This window comes from Polistes fuscatus, unplaced genomic scaffold, assembly GCF_010416935.1.
Source record: "Polistes fuscatus isolate 324 unplaced genomic scaffold, CU_Pfus_HIC Scaffold2, whole genome shotgun sequence".
Taxonomy (NCBI): domain Eukaryota; kingdom Metazoa; phylum Arthropoda; class Insecta; order Hymenoptera; family Vespidae; genus Polistes; species Polistes fuscatus.
Genome location: NW_025113096.1, coordinates 12,331,427 through 12,358,167, shown reverse-complemented (window position 1 = coordinate 12,358,167; position 26,741 = coordinate 12,331,427). Strand labels below are relative to the sequence as shown.

General features: G+C 27.9%; 4 protein-coding genes and 1 long non-coding RNA gene across 7 annotated transcripts; 3 read left to right on the top strand and 2 right to left on the bottom strand.

Annotated features, from left to right (window-relative positions):
• Window positions 1-4,196: 4,196 nt before the first annotated feature.
• Window positions 4,197-5,803, top strand: LOC122516265 (serine/threonine-protein kinase RIO3-like). Its single transcript, XM_043633939.1, has 5 exons — window positions 4,197-4,509; window positions 4,786-4,910; window positions 4,997-5,178; window positions 5,273-5,373; window positions 5,526-5,803. The coding sequence occupies exons 2-5, from the start codon at window positions 4,816-4,818 to the stop codon at window positions 5,787-5,789; spliced, it is 642 nt and encodes a 213-aa protein (XP_043489874.1). The 5' UTR covers window positions 4,197-4,509; window positions 4,786-4,815; the 3' UTR covers window positions 5,790-5,803.
• Window positions 5,804-7,141: 1,338 nt separating this feature from the next.
• LOC122516263 (FAS-associated factor 2) lies at window positions 7,142-11,182 on the bottom strand. Its single transcript, XM_043633938.1, has 8 exons — window positions 10,852-11,182; window positions 10,692-10,772; window positions 10,375-10,603; window positions 10,098-10,284; window positions 8,867-9,040; window positions 8,670-8,765; window positions 8,277-8,589; window positions 7,142-8,198 (listed from the first exon to the last, which is right to left on the bottom strand). The coding sequence occupies exons 1-8, from the start codon at window positions 10,909-10,911 to the stop codon at window positions 8,034-8,036; spliced, it is 1,305 nt and encodes a 434-aa protein (XP_043489873.1). The 5' UTR covers window positions 10,912-11,182; the 3' UTR covers window positions 7,142-8,033.
• A 156-nt stretch (window positions 11,183-11,338) lies between these two features.
• Window positions 11,339-12,228, top strand: LOC122516264. 3 transcript variants are annotated; one of them, XR_006303525.1, is made up of 3 exons: window positions 11,339-11,510; window positions 11,935-12,024; window positions 12,090-12,228. It is a non-coding gene; the product is annotated as an uncharacterized LOC122516264 (long non-coding RNA). The 3 variants fall into 3 exon arrangements; XR_006303524.1 differs by lacking the exon at window positions 11,339-11,510 and adding an exon at window positions 11,517-11,766; XR_006303526.1 differs by lacking the exon at window positions 11,339-11,510 and adding an exon at window positions 11,772-11,857.
• Window positions 12,229-12,298: 70 nt separating this feature from the next.
• Window positions 12,299-16,546, bottom strand: LOC122516260 (2-hydroxyacyl-CoA lyase 1). The gene is made up of 12 exons (XM_043633936.1): window positions 16,331-16,546; window positions 14,933-15,074; window positions 14,757-14,841; window positions 14,463-14,644; window positions 14,176-14,352; window positions 13,828-14,069; window positions 13,556-13,741; window positions 13,401-13,476; window positions 13,100-13,337; window positions 12,890-12,997; window positions 12,695-12,818; window positions 12,299-12,624 (listed from the first exon to the last, which is right to left on the bottom strand). Exons 1-12 carry the CDS (start codon window positions 16,373-16,375, stop codon window positions 12,529-12,531), a joined length of 1,701 nt encoding a protein of 566 aa, XP_043489871.1. The 5' UTR covers window positions 16,376-16,546; the 3' UTR covers window positions 12,299-12,528.
• On the top strand, window positions 15,296-26,386 carry LOC122516261 (sialin-like). The gene is made up of 6 exons (XM_043633937.1): window positions 15,296-15,532; window positions 15,610-15,686; window positions 20,836-21,685; window positions 21,768-22,087; window positions 22,161-22,405; window positions 26,145-26,386. The coding sequence occupies exons 2-6, from the start codon at window positions 15,617-15,619 to the stop codon at window positions 26,307-26,309; spliced, it is 1,650 nt and encodes a 549-aa protein (XP_043489872.1). The 5' UTR covers window positions 15,296-15,532; window positions 15,610-15,616; the 3' UTR covers window positions 26,310-26,386.
• Window positions 26,387-26,741: the final 355 nt, after the last annotated feature.

Here is a 26,741-nt window from a genome sequence, read left to right as displayed (position 1 = left end):
TTTTTTAAATATGGATCGTCGATTGTACGATAAAATAATAGTCGATCGTCAAAACGATTCATCCGTACATTATTATAGTTAGTCACGATACGAGTGATGGATATTTTTCTTGGAGAAAAAAGACAATTGAAGAAAAGTATGTATCGATGGGACGGAACTTCGATCGAGTTTCTCTTTTTAAATGTTCACGCCGAGTATAGTTACTATTGTAACTATATTACTATTGTTATAAAAAGAAAAGAAAAGAAAAAAGAAAAAAGAAAAAAAAAATACTTTTCCACAACGAGTGCCGATGCTAATTACAGAGCCGAATGAATAACGAATTGCTCAGGTATTCGCCGTTCTTAGCCGGAAGTCGCAAAAGCAGCGAAGCGCTCATTTCGTAGCGCTCTGCAGAATGTATTACATAAATAAACGGAACTTCTCGTTGAACGTTATATAAAAGTTCGCATTCGTGGAATCCATAGGCGATGACGATAACGACAAGAAACGATGACGACCACGAGGACGCACGTTGCGATTCATGAAGAAGGCGAGGCTTGTCTTTACAACAGAATGTCTATTAATGCCTGAGAATTCCAGCCGCTTCGTTCTCATCCAATATCCATCTTCTCTCTCTCTCTCTCTCTCTCTCTCTTTCGCTCCCTCGCTAACTAACTAACTAATATTTTCACATGAATCAACTAGAAAATACACACACACGTATATGATATATTTTATTTGATATCTTGTATGGTAAATTTCCAATTGAAAATTTCAATAATTCTTTTATCAATGAAATTACAAGTCAGTCTTTATTTTCTCTTTCGTCTTATCAAAGTTAAGGATCAACATTTCGTCGCTTTCTTTCTTTTTATTTCTCTTTCATTTTTTTTTTACTTCTTTCTTTTTCTCTCTCTCTCTCTCTTTCTCTTTCATTCTCTTTTTTTTTTACTCTTTTCTGAATATAATTAAGTGTAATTACAAGCGAGAAGCAATTAAAAGAAAGAAAAGTAAACCACTTAATTCTCCAGTAGTCGTTAACTCGTACAAAGTAATTCAAAGATTGTGTCTATATAAGAATTCGCACGAACGATTTAAAGATTTTAATTACTAACGAAAAAAATAATTATTCAGCATATATATATCTAATGCTTCTTTCTTTTGTCTGACAGATACGATAAAAGATGTTAATGATTAGGATTCTAAATGCAATTTTCGTGAGCGTAATAGTACCATTAGCTGGATATCGATCATTTCCTATCAGGGTTCATTTCAACCCCTAAATGGCTTCTTCTTATCAAAGCATTCCGATAGGAAGAAGCTTACATACACGAGAAAGTTATTCGTTTCCTCGTCCAACTCCACCTCCAGATCTACCTCCTCTTCCTCTTCATCCTTTTCCTTCTTCTCCTCCTCCAGCACCTCTTTAACCACTTCCATCTTCATCTTTTTCTTCAGACTTGTACGAAAGTACAGCAACAGCAGCGTTGTAGGTGGCTCCTTTGAATCTTGATTTGCCAATAGCTCGGCGCTACCAACAACACGTAAACTAAGGAGCATGCAAACTCCGCTTTGAAAGGCAGAAAGCTTAGACGAACCTCACGACTACGTCATCTTCGTCCTATCTCAATCATGTTAAGTGGATTTTATCTTCGTACTCGAAGCAACGACTATCTATACTTACGGAAGCATCGATGCTCGTCTCTCGTCCTTCGTTGAAAATTTTACAGTACCACAGTAAGCTGTCCACTTTCTTTTTCTCTTTTTCTCTCTAATACCATACGTTTTCAAATAAGTTCATTATGGGAGAATCTTGTCCACAGAGAAAGAGTTGATGAAAGACCGTTAGGAGTCTGCCGGAAGCTATCAAAACTCTCACACATAAAAGGAATTTAAGAAAATTGTTCTTAAATATGCTAGATTATGGATGTATTCAAATACTTTCTTTAAATAATTTTCTATTTATTTATACATTCTTACAATTTAATCCTTACATCGTTATTTTGGAAAGAAATTTTAACTCTTTTGTTATTTATAAACTCGACAGCTTCCATGTTTAATTGCAATGAAACGTTTAATAATCGCAAAATGATATTAAACTTCTGACAAGTAAAGTTATTATCTTAACTAATGGAAGCAAATTAAACAATAGAATATCGCAGCATATATGTTTTCTTGCTATTTCTAATTGATCGCGGGAACTTATTTATACACCTTGTACAATGCACTACTAAAGTGGCTTTTAATCGAGAAATTTATTTTTAATTTTATCTCATTTATTTTCCTGATTTAAAAATTTGTATGCATTGTATAAATAATGTAAAGTTACTTTATTTGTTTTTATAGGCGTTTCTTTCAATACGCATTTTTTTCTGGTAATCTATTTTCGTTTTATACACATGCAATGGCAAAGAAGTCCATATTAGCGATACAGCGCCACACCAGTCTCTCCGTAGGTAAGGGAATAATCTTCATGTATTTTACAGTTAGAAAATGATTAACCAGTTAGCTGTAATTAACGAATATATTAGTCATGGAAAAATAATAATATTTTATTATCACTTCATTTTTGCGGCATAATTTAGATACACTTTTCGAAGAGATCATAACAGCTAGCCGATAAATAGCAAATGGTAACTTTACGGCTACTTTATCCGCGTGACGAGTATACTCGTCATAACACAAAATATTGTCATTTCTCCATGACAAATATATTCGTTAATCATATACTATATACAATAACTTACTGGTTGAAGGAACCATTTGATAGTTGTTTTATATTTTTTTAATAAATGTTTTGTGAAACTACTAATAAAACGATGAGAAATCCACTGAGCGTTACTTCTACTAAGAAGGATAACGATGTAATTGAAGAAATCGAAATAAAATCAAAGGGTTGAATTTATTTCAGTACGTAAAGTACGAATGAATATATTCGTTACGCATCTGCGCTAATAGAAGCAGTAAACCATCTCGAAAATAACGTTATCTATTTGCTGTGTATATTTCCAATGTATTTACTAGATAATCACGTTAGATTGAAAAACTGAATATTTTCATTCTTCGCGATTTCTCCCTTATTTATATCTTTTTTTTTTTACATCGAGAATAGTCACCAAGAACTCTTAATAATCCAAAGTTTAAATACTTTATTCAAACTATATTTTCTTTAGTACAATAGCGACAAATCAATATGTTTTTAAATATACAAATTAATTATAAAATCAAACTTTTGAAAAGAATATACACATTTAAATATTACCGATACATATTAAGAATCATATATAAAATTAGATATTCTCTCGAGCTTGCAATATATCATACCGTACGTTGGTAAGAAAGATAACAGACAATAAACATTGTTTGAATAATCAGTAGAGAAATTGTTATTTTTATCTTATGAGATTTAACTGAATATAAACTTATCATACAGAAAATTTCAATCAATACATACATTCAAAAGAAAATTATTTGAAAAAATTATTATAAGTTTTATTTTAGTAATTCCAAAGAATACAGAAGTACATAGAAGCTCACAAATCCACTTTTTTCTAACCAGATTCATCTTAGTTACTAACCTGATCACCAGTGGGCGACAGTAAGTACTTAATGCGATAACGATACAAAATACTATCAAAGAACTGTACATCTATCAAAGATCGGTACAATACTATCAAAGAATACAGTATTCTAGCTACTATCGCTCTCTGGTGGTCCCGGTAGTAACTAAAATGAAACTGGGTAGATAAAAAAGGGTACTTGTGAGCTTCTATGTACTTCTGTATTCTTTGGGTGCATCCCCATTATGACGCTTGACGCTGATTTTGAGCGTCAAATTATGACTCTATTTAGTTGAAATAAGTGGAGTCATGTCCAGTGTCTAATTGTAAAAAGCTACAGATGAATGTACTATCCATTTGTAATAATAGTCTTGCAAGGAAATACATAGGCAAGAGGAATGGTACATACATTCCATCTATACCTACTTTTAATATTCTCAAGATCCACGAAATAAAATCTTTGTGACACTGTTGTAAAATCTCTACGTTTATGATAAATATATTTACGTTTCACAATCAATTACAGTATTCCTTTAACACTCTATTAGATACTGGTTAGACGTGTTTTGTTCTTTTTTACATTTATGCATAAAATTATCAATTATAATCTTTCCACCAATAAGAAAAAATATTAAGCAAAAATAGGGAAATAAAGAGACTTTGTAACTAAAGAGATCCGTAAAGGATTCCCCTTTATGCGGGTGCCAACTGTCATAAATAAACAGTACTTATATGTATAGTCCAAATGAATATTGTACAAAACAAAATTATATTGCGCTCCATCTAACTATCTAGGCACAAAGTTAAATTTGTAGGCAGTTCCTTATTACCGTATATTCCTTGATATTCGTATAAAGTCAACGAGTGATTCTATTTTTATATTATACTCTATTTTTCAAACATATATCTCAACGTATTATAATTTTACGTTTTGTTATAAAGGTTCGTGTCTCTCTTCTTTTCGGTGGTAAGTTTATTTTGTAAAACAAAATATTTCTATATTTATATATATATATATATTTAAATTCATCGAATAATTACTAATTATGTTTTGAGAATTACACTTTTTATTGCAACTGATATCGATATTTAATCTTTGTAATGATTTCAATGTCATGTGACGGACAGAATATAAATATATTAATCTTTTTCATTTATCTATCTAGAAATGATTAATATCTTATCTATTTCGTAAATAGTTGCAATTTTTGATATATATAAAAGGAATTTATTATCTGTTTAGCGATTTCTACATAGATATCATATTCTAATAATGACTTCACCGTGGAGAAAAATTCAATCTGTCGAAGGACCTCTCAGTTTATTGGAAATTACTTCTGATCAACTTGCAGAAAGCTTACAAAAAAGGTAATTGTATTGATTTATATAAAAAATATTTTGACAGATGTAGCAAGGTATACATATCTTACTTTATATTATATTTGTTTACATAGAGAGTTTGAAAAATGCAAAGACTCTTTAAAAAAAGAACAAAATTCAAAAATATATGATACATATGAACCAAGTGATACTGATAATGATGCAGTAATTGCACAACTGTTACAATCTCAATATAATCAAGAATATGATACTATGTTAAAGCGTACCGAAACGAAGGTTAACCGTGATTCCAAAGGTTACCATTTTTATATACATATATATATATCTAATTTATATCGCTTTGGTTTGTATCAAATTGTATATTAATTATATCAATGTTTCTGTCATAGTAAATATTTCATATTCTAACTATCGAATGTCTTCATTTGAGGAACCTGATGAAAGAAAAACGGATACTGATAATACAAATGAAGATTTTGATCGTTTTGTAGTAAGTAATTATACAATGAATTTTATTTATAGGTTACCAAAAAATACTATACAAATAATTACAAAATTATTTCTTAATTAATATATTTAAAGAAGTTATACATTTTATCAAATAATTATAATAAGCGGTGATACAATGAATAAATATTTTAGAGCATAGAGAAGGAGTATGCTTCGATACCCCGTTGTGGCTACAAAAAAGTAGGTGAAGGATCACAGATTGTAACAAAGCATGATATGTTAATGTCTTCGAGAATAAATGCATGCAGGGTTTTTAAATTTCCACCTGGTATTGAGACGGGAGACACAGCTGGATTTGACGTGAAGTTAAATAATAAGGTATTTAATAGTTTACGTGCTCACAGTCATGCACAATGGTCAAAAGAAAAAGCAAAGACAAGACCTCATACTAAATAAGATATCAAAAAGTACATACTCTATTATTGTTAATATTATTGGTTTCTTTTTTTTTAAATAGTTTCATGCGATAAAAATGCAGTATTGCTTTTTTATTATATTCTTTATTAAATTTATAATTTTAATTGCAATACATTGTAAAATCCAAAAAAAATGCTTGATATTAAATATGTATAGAAGTATTTGATATGACAAAGTTCATAACTATTAAAATTTTATTATTTATATCTTCTATATTTTTCGCGAAATAAAATTTATCGTTAAAGTATCAAATTATGGTTTTTTCCAGATATTTAACCATGTATTTTTTTCTTCTTTTTTTTATTTATTTATTTATTTATTTATACTGTAATTCGTAAGAGAAACTGTTTTTTCTTACCTTTTTGATATAAAATTACAATACGTACATGGGAAATACTATAAATATCGGAAAATTACATGATTTAGATAGATGAGTGTGTTTATTAACATTTGATATTTTGATATATAAATAGTTTTTTAAATGATAAAGTATTAATCGCAAAGCACCTTCCAGTGCGATGAGACTAGAAATTTGAGGAATGGTATATTGATTTAATTGCATCAAATAAAATGTAAAAAATATAATCTTAAAATTACTATATGAGTTATGCACAAATTTATATAATGTAAAGCAATCCTAACAATGCAACATAATTTCATATATTAATTAGTAATATCATCATTAAACATTGAATAACGAAAAGATACTCAAAATTTATTTATAATATCCTTATGCGCATTATCTTACTAAAAAAAACCATCAAATCATATTAATTATCCTTATTTAAATCCCATTTGCAATTAATATAATTTTCCAATTCATTTATTGGATATAAAATATATATAAAATTTCTTTTTTAATGTTAATTGTACTTATTATAGTTACTAAAATTTATATACTTACGTATACGTTAAATATTTGAAACAGTAGAAAGCAAGAATGTAAAAAAAATTAATACATGAAATATTTAGACACATAAAATATGTTTTTCTTTATGATAAGTTTATATATCGTATATAAATGCTAGGAATGCATATCTATTCCATTCGATACAGTTTTTTGTGCAATAATTTTTAAAAATTTAACTTATTCGTTCATTTATAATTTCATATTTTACATAAATAAAAATAACTAACAGAAAGGTCAACGTTGCTGTTATGTTAAGTATATAATGAGTTACTTAAATAGATTCTAATTGTTTACTTTTTTTTTTGGTTTATGCAACCAATATACAAAGTTATAAAATAAGTTATACTTTTCTTAAACATTCTGCTTTCTTGTAATTTAATATATTTACATAGCCATGCGAATAATTGCATAAACTTTCATATGCAGTAAAGTTAGTTTTGTTTTAATACCATTTTTATCTGCATAATAACAAGCAATGTAGAAACGTGTTACAAATTTATTAAATCATATTTAAATGCAATAAAACCAATGGTGTTAGCATTGTTTTTGTACATAATAGTATATAAATGCCAATTAAATACTAAAATTATAATTTTTTTAATAAAACAGAAACATAATGTATAATCCAACACACATTATATCTTTTTATTACTAAGTCCCATTTAAATCAAGATATTCTTTATTTTTATAAAATGCTATTTGCGTTACATAGTCTTATATTTTATGTACGACCAATATGATTTGGAAAATACTTTTCCTTGAATTGTACATAAATCTTTTCCTTTATCAATCTTTTAGATCACATGGTAGTAACGCATAAGGATTTAAAATAAAATACTTTACTTTATTAATATATATATATATATATATATATATATAAATTATCTCAAGCAAACTATAATGCACATTTACCTGTACTTTGAACAAAAACGTTATTATTTCCTAAATTTTTCAACAAAATTAAATCTTTTTCTAGTTAAATATTTCAAAAACATATTAATTATGGCCGCCATTTGTAAATACCAATAATTTTCTCCAAAATTATAACACAACGAACACCTTTTCAATTCTTATCTTTTTATCATACTGTTCATATAATGAAATTGTTGTATAATTATATTCTCATTTCAGTAGACTGAACTTTGCATAAAATACTAGAATGTATCAAATATATATATATATATATACATATACATATATATATATATATATATATTATAATCTTTTGATAAGTTTCTCTTGTGATAGTATCATCTTTTTATCGGAATGATACTTAAAATATTAAGAATGAATTATTGAATTATTAATCAAGGTTAGTCAGCTAAATCATTAACATGCAAAACTTCTCTATGGGTTAAGCCAGCCGATGATAATGTTGAGATATCTTTGCATGGATATAGAATTCTTTTAGGATAACTCGTTGTTATTTCAAAACTTGCAGGGGAATCCGGTTGACTAAATATCCAATGATATACATCCTATAAATAATATATTAATCATTAATATTATTCTTACAAAATTAAACTTTACAATTAAAAAAGCAAATATCATATTACTTCAATTGTGTCAGACATAAGAAATCGCCTTTTCATTGTCCTTTCACCCAATTTAATTTGTAGGTGACAAGCATTAGGATTAGCAGGTTCTGGTTCTACAGGTATTTTTTGCACAGTAAGCTCTTTTTCAAGACGAATTCTTTCTATTTCTTGCTCCTGCGCATTCAATTGTTCTTTTTCACGTGCCTCCTGTTCTTCTCGAGCCCTACGTTCTTCCTCTCTTATACGATCTTTTTCCTGATCTGCACGTAATGATTCTTCATATGCACGATCTTGTTGTTGACGTAATGACTGTGCAGCACTACGCTCTGCTCTGTAATGCATAAATAGTTATATTAAATCTTGTTACTTTATAATTAGCTAATTCTATGTGATTAAAAGTTATTTTTTTACCTATCTTGACGTGCTTGTATTAAGTTAATTTCATTCTGCTGAATAATTGTTTGTAAACGTAATATTAAATCAGTAGCAGACGGTGTACCTTCCATCCTAAAAAATTAATTTTTTAAAATATATAAGCTTAAACTGTTAGCTATGTTTTATGATAAATGAAGTATATATTTCTCAAGAATTTTATTTCTGCTACATACCGTCCAACTATCGTCATTCGATTGTCTTTCAAAACGATAATAGCCAGAAAAGGATAAGAACCAGATTTAAGAGACTCTGCAACTTTATAGCCTTCTCCAGATTGTACATTACAAGCCCAAAATAGTGTATGAGTATTTATATATCGTATAACTTCAGGATCGTTTAATGTATTTCTAGAGTAAAAACTTATTTGATGTTAATTATTTAAAAAAAAATGATTTGCTTATTGTATCTAATTCGCTCCTTATTTACTATGTATGTTACCAGAATAATGGAAAATCAGGCAATGTTAGCAATTCCCCGGCATTGTCCTCAATGCAAAGCGTTTTTTGATAACGTAGGAAATGTATTCATATCTTTCAAATTTCCTAGAAATTCTGTAGAATGACAAATGAGAAACTGGTAAAGTAAAACAGCAGATATGAAACATTTCGTTATAAACCTGCTTATCTTCCGATACAATAAGGAACAAACGATACAGATTTTCCATGGTAATTTCTACGAATATCGGTTTAAACGTAATATATTTTTCTACTACGATAAGTAATAGTGGGCCTTACATAATAAAACACCGTTATTAAAAGTTTCAGTTTATAGAGGTGCGCATAGTATAGCAGCACGCCACAATCTCAGAAACCTGTTCCATGCTCGCTTTTGTGTGTTTGTGTGGGAGCGGAGTGTGTTTAAATGTAGGATGAGGTTGTGTATGTGTGTGTGTCTGTTGCCCAATAATGTATTCTTTTCAATATTGCCTAAATAGCATTTGGTGTTCTATAGAATGTCTAAGTCCAATGCTTAAGAAAAGACAGTAACAATACTTCTGTTTCCTACGTTATCAAAAAATGCTTTGCATTGAGGACAATATCGGGGAATTGCTAACATTGCCTGATTTTCTACTATTCTGGTAACATATATATATATATATATATATATATATTATTATAAATTAAATCACTCATTTGTCAAAATGATTAACTCCAAAATACAAAACAATAGAAAAAAATTGATAAAGTAATATACATTGTTATATCATTTATTATTGAATAGTCACAAAAATTATCATTTAGTGATGTTAAGTCTAATAATTAAAGAAATTTATTTTAAATATAAAAAGTTAAGTATTAATCAAGTAATTTAATTAATAAAACTTTTAAAAATTCTAAAAGGAGTTAATAGCATTGGCCTGCAAACAGCTCAATTATTTCTAATATTAATTGCTACAAAAATTACCTGCACCATTGATCAGTATCTTGGGCCTCATCTTTTTGTAAATAAACTAACAAAAATCTTAACTCTTGTTTGGCATCAGATAGAGCCTGACTGTAAGAACCCTGATAAAATACAGGATGGGTAATGCCATAACGTTCCTCATAAGATCTAATGAATGTCATTACATCTTCCACTGGATCAGAAGAAACTTGAAAAAGAAGGTATATTTAATGTTTAAATTATTTAAATTATTAATTATGTACTAATTTTATGTTTCAATTATGTTTGTTATACATACTGGGCCTGACTTCTGATCTAAATATTGCTAGAACTAGCTGCAAGATACTGCTTACTATATTATAACACATAGAAAAGATATAAGGTAGGAGACCACCTCCTCCACCACTCGAACCAGCAGCGTGATTAAAATATATTCTAGAACTACTATCGTCAACGACTTGTGGTGGTCTTGATCGTGAATCTTGTGCATACATTGAAGGACGTCCTTCATATAAATTTAATTGTTCCTACCATAACATAAAATAATGCTTTTTCATTATGGACTAAGCGATTAAAGATTGAACAATTTTCGGTTAGGACGGTATTCGCTAATACCTGAACAGCCACTTCCAAATTCCAATTATGCCTTTGCAGAACATCTCTACAAATAGATAAATCTTCTATTCCTGTCAAATCCTAAAAATAATGGGTACATTTAATACTGTAATTAGAACTAGTACTTTGTATTATAACATAGAAAAATATATTCATTTACCTGAAATTGAATAACTTTTTCAGTCTGATCACCATTTAATTCCTCTAGGAGGTCTGCCATGACAATATTTTTGTTGATGAAATGTGTAAATATTAATTTTTTAAAACTTTCCTCACGTTATAGTAAATTCATCAGCTGATACAAAGAATAAATGTACAATCAAAATATCGAACAAACTGTGCGAACATTTGTAGATTTATTACAAAGAAATTAAACTTTTAATTTATTTATCGCAAGTTTTCACGGGTTTACACTTATTAACGTTACAATACGTTTCGTCTCATTTCTTTGCTTTCCGCCGAATGTTTTCGATGTCATGTCTCTTTACGATAATTTACAATTTTAAGGTTCTCTTTCATGCGACACGACTGTAACTAACGTCATATCCTTGCTTATCAAAAGAGCACCAATCGACGAACTCCTATATTGTTATTGGTAGTCCATTATTATGATCCTTAAGTAACGTTTCATAGAAATAAATATGTTTCTTTTTAGATTATCTAAAGAAAACGAGTTACAAATATAAAGTAGAATAAATACTCTCACGATCACTTTTAAAAGAGATAAGTAATATTTTCATATATTTTTAACAAAGGAAGTTATTGTGAACCTACTGTGAATAACCAATAATATTCTCAAATTTCTCAATGAACTGATTGGTTGGTAGTCAATAAATAGTCTTAATATTAGTAGTTTAAATTGTGTGAAAGTTATACTGTTTTTACAATTTTCAAACAAGTAGTTTTTGTATTATAAAATTAACGAGAACATATTTCCACGTATCTGATTGATTATATATTAAATCCGTAATAACAGATGGAAATATTGTACTTCTTTTTGTGATATTGTTTTCCTTTTTAAAAAATAAACTAAAATTATTTAATTTTTTAAAACAATTCCGAAATTTTAGGAGAAGTATGTAAATATATATTATCATGAACTCATTCTATATTTCTGACAATATATTCATTAACCTCAATTTGATTCCTTATTATCACGTATAATGGTTATACTCAATATACAATTTTTATTTCGATAAAATAAAAAAGAAGTTATTCTTCTACTTCTTATGTTTTTTTTTAGAAACATGTTTGAAGAGGAAAGTAGTAGTGATGTTAACGAAACATTGATTGAAGAAGTATTAACAAACATTTGGAAAATTACATTGAAAATGTAATGATATTAAATTTTATGAAATATTGTTAACATTTGGTAATACGATACTCTTTAATTTGTAGAAAGAGAGAATTAGAAACAATAAATGACCTTGTAAAAGAAAATGGAGATTTCTGTTCAGCAGTCATACATACAAACCAGAGCTTAATGAAAATACTTGAAGAAAAAGGTATAGATTTATCTGCAATTGAAGAAGAAAAAGAGAAAGATGAAGATAGTAATATTTTAAATTGGGAGAGTGAAAGTGGATCAGATATCATAAATCCTCTTGTACCAGTTATAAATAGATTTTCCAAGATTCCATAAAATAGCTAATAACTAATTCTAATAAATAATTACATTGTAATATTATACAGTTTTGTAATTTCTTTTTTTACTATAATTTAAACGAAATTATAGTTTTATATTTGCCATAAATATTTCCATATATACCACTATAAGACCCAGTAATTTATTATTTTAAATTAATTATTTAAATTTAGTAAATTGATTTCAAAGATTTCAAAGATTAGACTTGGTGAGCCAAGTATATTGTTGTTCTTTGCGATCAGCTTGAGGATTGATCATTATGTTTATTAAATTTGGACCATTTAATTCCTACAAAATTTAATTCTTTGTTAAAGTGAAACTATTATTTAAGGTTAGAGTTTTTCAGTTAAGCACTTACTTCAAATGATTTTTTTAATGCTTGCTGAATGTCATCTATAGTTACGCAGAAGTGACCTTTCTTTCCAAACATTTCCATCATTTTTTCATAATGAGTTTCAGATGTTAAGCTATGAGGTGGGATGCTTTACCACAAAATTTTTAATTAGAAGAAATCTTTATATTCAATTATGTGTAATTGTGTAGAATAACTTACGCTTCTGTTGGCTCACCAGACGCTTGTATTTCTTTAAATGTTTTACTATCTAAACCAGTATATATACCATTATTATTTATTATGATAATAATAATGGGTAATTGATATCTAACAAAATAATATACATTAAAACAATTATGATCAAGTAATAATAAAAATACTTTCAAAAGAGTATCTTGGATTTAGAAAAAAATTAAAATGAAGTATTACCTAAACATAGTTTCAATTTCCATTCCAGAAAATCCAAATGCACTATCTCCTTCAATGCAAAGCACTCTCTTTCGAGGTGCATTGTCTTTACAATATAGAGCAGCTGCAATTGCAAAACCTAGACCTACACCCATAGTACCAAATGTTCCAGCATCTAAGCGATGACGAGGTAAATCATTTAACAGAATAGTACGTCCAATATCCATTGTATTGGCACCCTCAGAACAAATTATACAGTCTATAGAAATCATAAGATATAATTAGTCTTAATATAAATTATAATATTGAGATATAAACTTACCATTTGGTATAAAATTTTGTATACATTTAAAAACTGTGTAATAATTTAATGGTACTGACTCATCCAAGGACATTTGCTGCAAGAAAAAATATCATATACAATTATCAATAATATTTCAAAATGTTCACAATATAACGTAATTAGTGCTATTTTACCTGTACAATTTTTTTATTTTTATCTGCTTCTGAATGAAGTTTATTCCACCATTGAGCGTTTTTAGCAAGTGACCATTTTCGATGCTGTAATGGTTTTATTAAACACTCCACTGTACACTTAATATCAGCTTGTATAGCAACTGTAGATGGAACGGAATTGTGCAATTCTTCTGCGCAAAGATCAACCTAAAATGAATTTGATTTATTTGTAAAGTATTTAAATAAATCAGAATGCCAATATAATTAATTTCTTATAACACTAATCTGAATACCTGTATGATTTTAACAGTGCTTTGAAATCGAGGCGGACGCCCAAAATGCAACATCCAATTGAGTCTAGCACCTAGTAATAATATTACATCAGATTGTTGCAAAGCATATGTTCTTGCACTTGAAACACACAATGGATCTGTATCTGGAACAACTCCTTTTCCCATGGGTGTTGGAAGAAAAGGAAACTTGATTAAATGGATAAGATCCCGAACTTGTTGCTCAGCTCGAGCGTATGCAGCTCCTGATATCAATTATTTGAAAACAATTATAATTTTATCAGTATTTTAAAAGATTATTATTTTTATAGGATTTTTATATATTTTAATTTAGAAACGAAATTGTTTTACCTTTTCCTATTATAACCAATGGTTTTTTTGATTGTATTAATATATTAACAGCTTCCTCAATTTTTCTACTATCAGGAAATATGAGTGGTGGTTCAGGGCAAGGTGAGACTAGTGCAATTTTATCTTCATCAACCATTTGTGTTAATATCGTAGCTGGTAAATCTAAGTAAGTTGCACCTTTAAATAAAAGATAAAGTATTACATTTATAGAAACTTTAAACAATAATAAATGACATAAAAAATAATAGAAAATAAAATATGAAATAATATTTATAATATACATCTACCTGGTCTACCATAGGTTGCATATCGTACTGCTTTTTCTACATGCATAGGAATCAAAGCTGCGGATGGTGGTCTTGCTGCATATTTACAATAAGGCTTACTAGCCTCTACTTGAGGCCATTCTTGAAAACCACCAATACCTTCATGATCTTGAGAACATGAACCTCCTAATACTAAAAGTGGCCTATAATCAATAATTATTCATAATTAAAGATTTTGTTGGGTAATTTAATATCTTATTACATATATTATTAAAATTATAAATATTACATTAGATTTATATGAAATATTCTTACCAACAATTAATTTGTGCATTAGCCATGCCACCAATAACATGAAGTAAGCCGGGTCCAGATACACATAATACAACTGCAGGCTTTTCTAATCAATCATAAATTTAATATCATTAAATTTATCTTTTCTCCAAATATATATAATGTGTTAAATATTGAATTTGATTAATAGTATTTACTTGTTAAGTAACCATAAGCCTGAGCTGCATAGCATGCAGATTGTTCATTTCTGAATCCTAGATATCGCAGACCTGCTACTTGCATGTTAATAGCTAGTTCTATTACTGGATGTCCGCAAATACCAAAAACATATTCTAGTCCCTATAAAATTATATGAAAAGTTATATAAAAAAAAAAGTTATAAGGTGTAAAACAATAGTTAATGAATAATGATATCAAATTTAATCAAGTCAGTAATTATTGGATCCAAATTAAATTTGATTGAAAAGGATCAAAAGTCGTCATTATTATCATTAATATTTGTCATAAAAAATAAATAGAAATAGATTTGAAATAAATAGAAATAGAAATCAGAAATAGAGTACAATTTATTCTATTTATAATTTTAATTAAAAAAGTTTGTATAAAGATATGGACATAGGGATATGTATACAAATGATTATTTGACTTGCAGTGGGAAAAGCAAAGATAAGCTTTTATATTAAATCTATATATATTGTATTATTACGTTCGTAAGTTTGTATCGTAAAATAGTTCTTAATACGCTGATAACGAGTAAACAACAAATAAGTTATATTTTTGTCAAAATTATTACATTAGTAAGAGAACATATATCAATAACTATTCGTATTTAATTTACTCGTAATAATGTTATTGTGGAATTATTAATTTCTAGTAAAGATATGGATTATGGAGAAGATAATGTTCGAACACCACTTATTGAATCACAGAAAAAACATAAGAATCATAGAGGTAAGACAAACAAAATATTACAATTGGTTCGTCTATCATTTGTGTATTTAAAATATCATTAAAATGTAATGAATAATTTATAACCATTAATTATATAACCGTTTTTGTATAATACTCATAAATAGTTTATATAAAGATTTATACAATAATATATATATTATAATATATTATATTAAAGAAACTCTATCTATTATTTATTTATTATAAAATCTAAATTTTCAAAATCATATGAATATTTTGGTGACAAAATTAAATTATAATGTTCGAAGTTGGATCAATAATTTTGAAATTTTCTTCTTTAGAAAAGTAAGAAATTTGTTTTTCGAAAAGATAAGAAAGAGAACTTTCTAAGTCATTAACTGTCACTAATTTGAATAAGATAGTTATATATACGCCAATACAATTAAAAATTATAATATACTTTCTAAATATGAAATTACAAAACAAAGAAAATAATTAATTATGGTTATTTAAATAAATTCAATATCGAATAATACAAATTTCATAGTATAAAATTATATTCAATTATGTTCGTTCATTTTCAAAGTAGTATTTATAATAATAAAAATAATTATAGAAATAAGATGACAAACATGAAATTATTCATAACCTCTAAAATCTAATATTAATTTATAAAAACGCACTTGTTCTTTAAGAGCCTCTGCCATTATTTGATTACCGTCTTTCATTTTTTCTGAAAATGTCAAAAAACTCAGTATATTAAAATAAACTATTTTATCTTATTTCGTTTTGTTTAAATCAATGATTAAGCAAACGTCAAGTAAAAATATTTTCACAATACGTCATAAAATGATATGCCGTTTAAATAATTATCGTAACTGATAAGTCTTGAACTTTACTTAAACAGATATTAACATAAAATATATAACGTGAGGTTTTTTTCCGAATAAATTATTATAACTAAAATTATCTATTAAATTCATTCGTACTAAGGATATTACTTAGTTCCGTAAATATTCATTAAAAATATATTATTTAATTGTGAAATATATATTAGGAATAGAATTAGAATTTTAGGAATTAGGAATTTAGGAAAAAATATAATTCTCATTACTTATTTTCCTTGGAAAATCTAATCAGTATTAATTCTAAATTTTCGAGAAATTTTCTTAGGATTTCAAATATTGTGATCTCCTGACTTATAAAAAATTATTTACAATTCATAAAAAGACAAGATTATCAATATTCTTTTTGAAAGAGAAATACATTACTTTAAAATTTATCTATATTTCTTTTAAGTTTAAGATCATAAATCGAAAATAAGGAAACCTAAGTAGGTGCACTTACGACAATATTTGATTTGAAGATTATTTTTATATGGATTTAAAGAAGTTATATACGATAACTATTATTTTCGAAATTATATATTAAAGATCTAATGGTAAATTTAAATCTTTCGTAAATTTTTAAAATGTTATTTATTTATAATTTTTTATAACATGTACTTTTTTATAAGAACAGAAAAATAATTAAATATATTGAGGGAAAAACTAAGAAAAAAAAATAAGAAAAGAAATATTTATAAAAATATTCGTAAGTGATCGTAAATAAATTAATTCAAAAATATATGATGTAAATACGAAACAGCTATAGGAATGACAAAATTAAATGCTATCTATATAAAATTATATTAAATTATTTATAATTCGGGTTTAAATATAAATAATCACCCGCCATTTTATAACCGCCATTTCGATGAACAAAGTATTCCAAAAAAAGGGAGACTATTGTGAAGAATAACAAATGTGTGATTAGATACTTTATAAGTAAATACTAAATTTATTACAAAGTATATGTAAATATCATCATATCTAATCATTATTATCATATCATCATATCTAATCATTATTATAATAAAATATAAATATGTTATTAATTGATTTATATGAATAATTTTTAAGTTGCTACCCTTAAGATAAGCTCATCCAAACCCCACTACTGCACTTTTACCTGTTGTAAGATATATAAATACGCGGTTTGATGACCAATGTCACCAGTCCTTCATCTAGGTTGGTAGAGTCTATTTCGTGTGACAAGTTTTGAACTTTTTATCTTGTAACATTTTTAAAAGTATTTTCACGAACAAGTATTGTGTTAAGTAGAGATCGTTAAGTGTACTTTCTTTTTTTTTCTTTGTTTTGCAATGAGTAGAATGAACAAGAAGCTCCAAATATACATTTCAAGTAAGTTATTTAATTCGAAGATTTGAAAAAACATTAAAATATTTCGTTATTAGAAATTTTCTTATTAACACTTACAATCAATATACATATTTTTTTATGATGTCTTAAAATTAATGGGGGAAACTCACATGCCTTTCTCGAATTTCTTTTTTTAGTTATTACTTTTTTCTTGACAACTTAAAAGAGCAAATTAATAAAATATTATTACTTACAAAAATTTATGAAGAATATTAAATCGCGAAAAATATGTCATTCTTTATGCAGCGCGCAGTGTAACTAATTGTAAGTGAAAGTAATGCGTTTTTTAAACACGATAATCTAGTCGTTGGTAAAAGTAGCTCTAACAATATAAAATGCACTCAATTCCGGTTAGTTAATAGTACAGTTATCCATTAATTACAATTTTCATAAAAGTAATTTACGATAATATTATTTTTATGAATAACATGTCATTTATATATCGAATCCGCTTACTTTCTTTCGATGTTCTACTCTTGTTGTCATTATTGTCGGACGTTTATATTGAAGAAAGTCAAAGGTTTTCTTTTCTACTTTACAGTAGCGTAATATGATTAATATTGGCGATTTTATATTTATATTTATATGTATATGTAGACATTTTTTATACACATATCTAATTGGATTTTATTTGCTATTTTGCGATATCATTTTTGGAAATTCACGCGACCTGATTTTTCGTTATTTTCTCTAGTAATATTTAAAAAATATTTATTTTTTCTGCAGAAGTGTGAAATAATGAAATTCAACGTAAATTGCTGCGCCATTGTCAATCCTTCGATCCTCGGCAAATGTAAATTTCTTGTAGTTCGACATGACGATTACAATTGCTTTCGGCATTTTTGGGATGGTTTGCATTTTGCGTCCGTTACTTAACCTTCTTACTTGAAGCCTAACTTGTTTGAAGTATCTTTTAAAACATCTATAAAATTTATCATGTTTTACAAATAATAAATAAGGATGTTATTTTTCATAAAATAAACGAAATAAATACGATTAGAAGAGTATTTATTTATTATTTTCATCGATTGACTACAAGGTTAAGAAATTATAGATCATATTACATAGAAAAATCGATGCATACTTCTTCACAAATATTTTGTAATTTGATAGTACAGATTATCCTAGCAAGTCTAGCAGCTACGACAGTTCAAACGGTATAACAAGAGAACATATAAATTGCAGTTTTTATTTCACGGTGATTTCTCGTACCTACCTATTCAAGTCACGATATTACAACATCGACGGTTAATATGTAACCAAGTGCTTTCGATGCATCCTTGAACATGAACTATCATGATTCTTTAATAAAAATAATTAAGTAGAATTTTTAATCCATAATTTCGAGATCACTACATAATCATTCGAAATTTTTGAATTTATTTGGAGATTAGTTATATGTATAGTCGGTCACAAAAATATTGGAACACCAGTAATATTTTGACGTTTACATCTAATGTCGTTAACAAATATACAACAAATAACAAATTAATATTACACTCTGTTGCAATACAGTCTATGGATGTCAGAAACAAAAAACTGTTGCTTTTTTACATACGTTAGTTTAAATATTGCAGAAAAATCTAAAAAAAACACGAATTTTTATGTCACAAAAATATTGGGACATTTTACAAATCTTAATAATAAAATTAACTTACATTTCTATTTATGATTATTTAATATTTTGTCGGATACCCTTTATTTTTCATGACATATTTTAAACGTTTTGAGATATTATGTATTATTTTCTGCAACTTAACAATACCAATTTTTTGCCTTTTTTTCGTAATCTACGATCTAATTCATCCCACAGGTTATCAATTGGATTTAAGTCAGATGATTGAGGGAACTGGTTTAAGTAATTTTTTACAGTTATAGAGCAGGTACTCTTGCACTATACGGGTTTTATGCTTGGGATCATTATTCTGATAAAATTTAACGATTAAACGAACTTACCAATGTGAAGTTCTATCGTAATTGTATGAAGCGCCTTGTGATCTGAGGGGAAAGCGCGTAATACAATTGAAAGTTATTTTCAATACCCATATTTGCAGCACTCTTTTTTAAATTATGTTTTAAAATGTTTTAATATTTATTTTTATCTAAAATGTCGTCTATGAAAACCAATTTTCTAACACTAAAACTGAAGATACTTCCCTATATCATTACGAATCCGCCGCCGTATTTCACCGTAGGTTTTAAATGTTTCAGTTTAAGTTCTTTTCTTTGTTTTCGCCATACTCTAATCCTTCCATCCCCACCATAGACATTAAATTTACATATAATATTTTATAAGCATACATACACTAAAATGTATTTCATATAAGTTTGTACTTCGTCACTGGATAAAGTATATTTTTTCAATTCACATGTCAATGTGAACTCGAGAACCTTCGAGAAAATGAAACTATTCTATTGAAAAAGAACAGTCAACTTCATGATTATATTCGTTGCTATAACGATTTAAACATCATAATACGGTACAGTTAGAAACGATTAGAAATAAGAAAGTTTCCATTCCAAGTTCAATTTTAAATAATAGATCTTGAAGATTCATATAGATTAGTGATCGTAATAGTCCTATCAGCTTGTTGACGGTGATGTGCATCAATGTTTACTGCAATGTACGTTTGGTAATACTTGATCACCGAGTCGCAAATTAATTCGTTTTTCTTTCCCGTAATCATTGTCTTTAAAGAAAGAAAAAACGGCTAGCCTGCGAATCGATCGTCGAGTACTACTAAAACGTATGTATTATTATTTTTAGAAGATATCCTACATTCATCTGGAAACTTTTACGTAAGTTACTAGAAATCTGTAAAACGATCCGATCAAATATCAAGCGTCTGAAAGTTTAATGTATTAGTCATTCCTACTACATAATTATAAATTAATCAGTTAAAAATTCCTCATAACTGTTATTTCAGGATGGATTCCAACAAGGATATTAATATGCTTAATGATGTTCACCTGTTGCTGGACCAGTTACATGTGTCGTTTGCAAATGCCTATCTTAGCGGTACCAATGATCAAGGCTCTTCCTAGTGAATCTGTAAGCGGTGCTTGTGTGAGTGATGCTGAACGTCATCGAAGATCTCTTCTAAAATTCGAACCGGTTGATTTTATTGAAGAGTTTACCTTGATTAGAAGATTGAACTTTCACGAATCTAAAACTATTGAGGTGGAAGGTGGAGCCGAACGTACTCGTCGACAAACGGATGATAAAATCGAGCAACAAGTTCGACCTTCAAATTTTGAGCTTTTTAATGGATTACCTTTTGATTGGAGTCCTCAAATTCGCGGGCAATTAATAGCCGCTTACAGTTACGGAGTTGTTCCTGGAAGTTTCATCGGTGGTTTGATATCCTTAAAATGGGGTCCCAGACGTGCGGTTCTTTGGACGTCCATATTAGCGGCCTCTATATGTCTAATCAGTCCTTTGATCGCGCAAATCCATTGGACTGCTCTCTTAATCGCTAGAATTATTATAGGAATTACAGGAGGTGTCACTTTCCCAGCTTGTCACACATTAGTCGCCAAATGGGCACCTCCTAATGAACGAGCGCGTTTTGTTTGGTCTCTTTTAGGTGGTACATTTGGTACTATCTTTACGTATCCCATGGTTGCTGCTATCGCTGATTATATAAATTGGGAATCTGCATGGTATATACCTTCCTTGTTGATGTTTGTATGGATAATTTTTTGGGCATTGTTAGCCTATGATTCACCAACGGAACATCCGGGTATAAGTGAAGAAGAGAAAGAGTATATTTTAAAGTAATTTATCATACAAATAATTGATTTTGCTTTTTATGAGTAAATAGTCAATATTATGATTACTTCTTTTATATACTTTTAGTGCTCAAGCTGGAACAGTCAAAATGCAAAAACCTACGCTAAAGCAAACACCGTTAAAAAAGATATTTACTTCGATTCCGTTCCTCAGTCTTGTTGTTTGCCACTTCGGCAATCTTTTTCTACTCTACTTCTACCAAAATTCGTTGATGTTGTATATGACGAAAGCACTAGGTTTTCAACTTACCAAAGGTGGTGCTGCTGCTGGTCTTCCTTGGGCAGGAAGAATGCTATTTGGCTTTTTTTTCTGTTGGGCCGGTGATACTATTAAAAAGAAGGAAATTATAAGTATCACTAATCTTCGAAAAATTGCGACTGTATTTTGTAAGTAGTAAATTTTTACAAATATAAAATTGTAATTTATAAATATATAATATTATTGATATTTTTTATTTAGCTCACCTATTGCCAGGAATCTTTCTAATATTAGTTGGTTATGCTGAATGCTCTCTATTTCTCGCTAACATATTTTTGTTCCTTGCATTGGGTTTCAACGGAGCAGCAAGTATAGCGAATCTCTCAAATAATCAAGATATCTCTCCTAACTTTGCCGGCTTTTTATATGGTATAATGAATACTGTTGGCAGTACTGCTGGAATGATAATACCAGTGTTGGTGGAAGAAATTGCAGGCAAACATGGGGTAAGTTTGTTCATTTGATAAAATTAATTTCACAAGATTATTGTAATATACAAGGTGTTCCAAGAGGTTAACAAAAACCTTGTGCAGAAACTGCACAATCGCATTTTTTGCATAGACAAAATTCTTTTTTTTTCAATTCATAACGAATCTTTAATCTAATCATATAATAGCTCCAGTTAGACCCAATTAAAGAATGGTTGTATACTGTAGTAAAAGAAAAATGCTTCTTCTTAAAATAAATAAGTATGTGTAGATATTCACTGATAACTACGGGAAAAAGGAACATTTAAAATAATATCGAAACTGTAAAAAAATGATCATGAACAGGTTTTGCTTGTATATAGTGAAGTCTACTAGTACTCGAAGATTATGTACACATTTGCAAATTCCACATAACGGTATAAAAAAATAGGATAATTGTTAACAGGCTTATCTTAAACAAAGCGATTTCAAAGTTATATATATATATCTAATCTTTTTGCATTTTTTATTTTAATTATATAAATATGCTTATGAAATTCAGTAGGAATCTTCTGGAACACTGTATATACACCAAATTGATCAATAATTATTACAATTCATTTATTAATTTTCATGACTTTTGCTTTTGTGGAAATAATAGTTTTTCAGTCATTTTTTATTAAACTTCATGATTACCGTGTATTGTTGTTAATTATATGTCAAGTATACATACATCGCACTTGCATAATAAATTTAATCCCTTGGCCTACACGACATCTGTCGATCGCGCGAGCTATAGTAAACAAGAAGTTCGGTCGCACGCTGTGCCATTTCGCTGTTCAAAAGAACGAACGAAGCCTCACACTGAACTAAACAAATTATCCAATTTTGTCAAAAACAAATGGTAAAAACAAAATTATGATTAAAACAGAATACTTACATTCCAAGAAAAGATACTCGATGTGAAATAACTTCAATCGCTGATTCAAATAATAATACGCGGCATTTTATGCAAAAATTCCTAACCACGAGCGAGACTCGTAGTTTTAGCTTATAGCACAAATTTTTTACCACGAGTCTGACTCGTACATATACGTGTATATGCTTCCTCAAAAACGCCTAATTATTTCGGGTAAAACTTGGGGATTCCACGATTAAACTGAATTATATAATTTAACGTTTATATTTGCATTGTGAATCTTATTGTTAGCATAAAATGAGTCCGGGATACAAAGAGGCAAGAGAAACTATACGTTCATTCCATTTATTTCTACTTTCTGATTTTTTGTAACAAAGTCGTAAGATCTCTATATTTACGGTGAGCATACTTACGTTTTACGGTTACCCATGAATAAAAAAGCATTTGAACGCCTACGTCAATGCATTATCGCTTTATCCTACTGTTTCGACGTGTTCCGTTCTTTTTCTTCTAGTTAGCCGTTATGAGCCTTTTCACTGATAGAGAAAATATTTGTGGTATAAAGTTATGCCAAGCAAAAGTAAGGAAGCTACTGGCTCTTCTGACCAATAAAACCCAAATTCCTTATAGAATTCATTCTTGGTTGAGGTTCACAGTAAACGGTTAAATATTTGTTTAATCGTAATATTTTATTGAAGTATATATTATATGTATTTACATATGTACACATGTTGCATGTAAAATTGCATTCGGATACATCCTGTAAATTACTTATCTCGTATTATTGGTGATTTTAAATAGTTTTATACGTACATGCTTTGCAAATGAAGTGACTTTTTGCACGTCTAATACTAACATAAGAGACTAAATAATAGTTTCTACTATCTTGTACTATATCATTTATCTTATAATACAGATCGTAACTTATTAGATATGTGCCTTTCGTGGAAAATTGCTTCTTTCATATCAAACCCTTTTCACTATTCATTATTAATATTATGTTCTTCATCTCATAATACAAGCGGTTTTAAGTGTTTGTATATTATATACGCTTTGCGGTTAAAATTCCTTTTTACATATCCTACTGTATAATTAGTACTGCTTTGTATTTTGTTGTATATCTCCTAATACGCGTCATATTGAACTATTATATCTACACGTGCCTTCTGTATAGAATTCCTTCTGTTATATCCAGTATATACCTTGATACTATGCTGTACAATGTTGTGTATCTCATATTACGTGCCGTGTTGTGCAATTATATGTGTGTTTTATGTGTAAAATTTCTTTTTACATATCATCACAGTACTATCCTATAGTATACTGTGTATCTCATAATACGTGCCATATTATTTCGTTAAATATGTGATTTATGTGAAATATTGCTTCTCTTATCTCCATAATACGAGCTTTACAAATACATATTTAAAAAAGAAAAGAAGAAAGAGTATGGAATTTAAATTTACTCGCGTCATCTTTAAAGTACTATGACGAATTTACTCATCATTCTTAGCTAAAAGGTTAACGTTATTATGCCAGTTTTCTTTCATCAAATTCATGTTATTGTGTATAGTTATTGGATTAGAAAGGTAATTCGCCTACGAAATGTTGAAATAGTATATTCCAAATATATAGGAAATATTTTTATATATTATAGAAGTGAAGGATTTGTTTTCAGTAAGACTCGTGATAATAACGACTAATTGATATTACTCGTTTTTATGTAAATCAATAATTTCTAGTAGATAAAATTTTATGCGCAAATCGTGTCAATAAAAATTTCACATCGCATTGATTTTCGTACACGCTTGTCTCTAATGTATCAAGCATTCGTTATTGTCAACCGTGATGCTTCCATACGCATTTATAGTATACAATAAGGAGCAAAATTTATTCAATAGAGAAAATCTTTTTTCCTGTGATCAAAGCTTACGATATTGAAAACAAATATTACTGACATATTTTTTACTATTCTCAGAATAGTAAACACAAAATAAATAACATTTACCGAGTCTAATAATAGTTGTTTAAATTGATGTTCTGTCTTTACTTATTACTCTTTAATCTACTCAGTCAACGAGTATAATTTACAGTTATCATAATAAATTCAGTATAAAACGAAATGAAAATGATTTTACTTGATATTAGAAACAGAATTATTTCTCTCTTAAGAAATATTTTATCGACACAAAATATTGCTGAAATATTTTCAGTTAGTCAGAATGCAAGATTCATAATACTACCTGGAATAAGAAGATGACTAAAATTATTAATAGTTCTTCTTATCATCATGCAATAAAATACATTAAAACATAACATTCTAGTTTCTTAGAATTTGATTAAAAGGTATTAGAAATCTTATATGATATCTCTACAATTTCTTTTTATTATCAAGAATAGTAATTTTGTTAATAGTAGCTTTTTAGAAATAAATTAAGACTATCATATAAATAGCTGAAAATATGTAAAATTTACATGATTTTTTAATAATTTAATGATTTTAAAATAATTTAAAAGAAATATGAAAAATAATAAATTTTAATTGCTCATGAAAAATAATATCTACAACATACATCAAAATTATTGCATAATGATAATTATTTAGTATTACGTATCACGTTTTATTTTATTATATAATAATCATATTTTATTTATTTGTTATAGAATATTTTTATATATGCATTTATAGGGTGTCCGAAAATGTTAAGACCTTACGTATATGTAAGTTTAATTCTGATCTTTTCGGACATGCTATATAGTAATTGTTTTTTTCAATTATCTCAATATATTTTTTCAATAATCTTGTATTTTAATAACTCTCGGCAATCTGATAAAATATAAGTATATTTTTTTCTTTAGAATCCAATTCATAAGTGGCAAGTACTATTTTGGATTGGTGCTGCTGTTTGCATTTTGAGCATGATTATCTTTCTTGTTGGTGGGAGTGGAGAAATACAGAAATGGAATGAAATTGAACAAGATGCAGATACGGAGGAAACAAGGGCAGAAAGTGCAAGGACATAGAGATAGATTTTTAATATTTTTTAATCGAAAAAATGGAATTGGAGAAAAAAAAATATTGATATAAAACCAATGTTACTTTAATTGATATAATATATTATACAATCAAAATTTTATATAAATTATAAAAATTTCTAATGGCAACATAAAAAAATTATTAAATTATTTATTCTTATTATAAATTTTTCAAAAGATCGATTTACCGATTTTATTTTTATTATTTAAATATGTAAAATGTGTTTATGTGAGATTTATTGCATGTAGAAAAATAGTAATTGAAATTGTCTTGTTCCGGAAACAAAACGTGATGTTACATAAATGTCGCATATATATTGCTTTCATAAATGTGTTTCATAATATCTAGACATCATGATGTTATCATTGATAATCATGATATATTAATTTATCCGAAACGTTATGGTTACGTTAACTAAA

Coding starts and splice junctions, on each gene's coding strand:
- LOC122516265 (XM_043633939.1), top strand. CDS start 4,816: ATGACTTCACCGTGGAGAAAAATTCAATCTGTCGAAGGACCTCTCAGT. Junction 4,911..4,996: donor GCAGAAAGCTTACAAAAAAG/GTAATTGTATTG, acceptor TTGTTTACATAG/AGAGTTTGAAAAATGCAAAG. Junction 5,374..5,525: donor AAGATTTTGATCGTTTTGTA/GTAAGTAATTAT, acceptor TAAATATTTTAG/AGCATAGAGAAGGAGTATGC.
- LOC122516263 (XM_043633938.1), bottom strand. CDS start 10,911: ATGGCAGACCTCCTAGAGGAATTAAATGGTGATCAGACTGAAAAAGTT. Junction 10,604..10,691: donor ATTTGGAAGTGGCTGTTCAG/GTATTAGCGAAT, acceptor ATGTTATGGTAG/GAACAATTAAATTTATATGA. Junction 10,285..10,374: donor TAGATCAGAAGTCAGGCCCA/GTATGTATAACA, acceptor TTCTTTTTCAAG/TTTCTTCTGATCCAGTGGAA.
- LOC122516261 (XM_043633937.1), top strand. CDS start 15,617: ATGGATTATGGAGAAGATAATGTTCGAACACCACTTATTGAATCACAG. Junction 21,686..21,767: donor GAGAAAGAGTATATTTTAAA/GTAATTTATCAT, acceptor ATATACTTTTAG/TGCTCAAGCTGGAACAGTCA. Junction 22,406..26,144: donor AAATTGCAGGCAAACATGGG/GTAAGTTTGTTC, acceptor TTTTTTCTTTAG/AATCCAATTCATAAGTGGCA.
- LOC122516260 (XM_043633936.1), bottom strand. CDS start 16,375: ATGAAAGACGGTAATCAAATAATGGCAGAGGCTCTTAAAGAACAA. Junction 15,075..16,330: donor CAGAGGCTCTTAAAGAACAA/GTGCGTTTTTAT, acceptor ATAATTTTATAG/GGACTAGAATATGTTTTTGG. Junction 14,070..14,175: donor ATTGGTTATAATAGGAAAAG/GTAAAACAATTT, acceptor AATTGATATCAG/GAGCTGCATACGCTCGAGCT.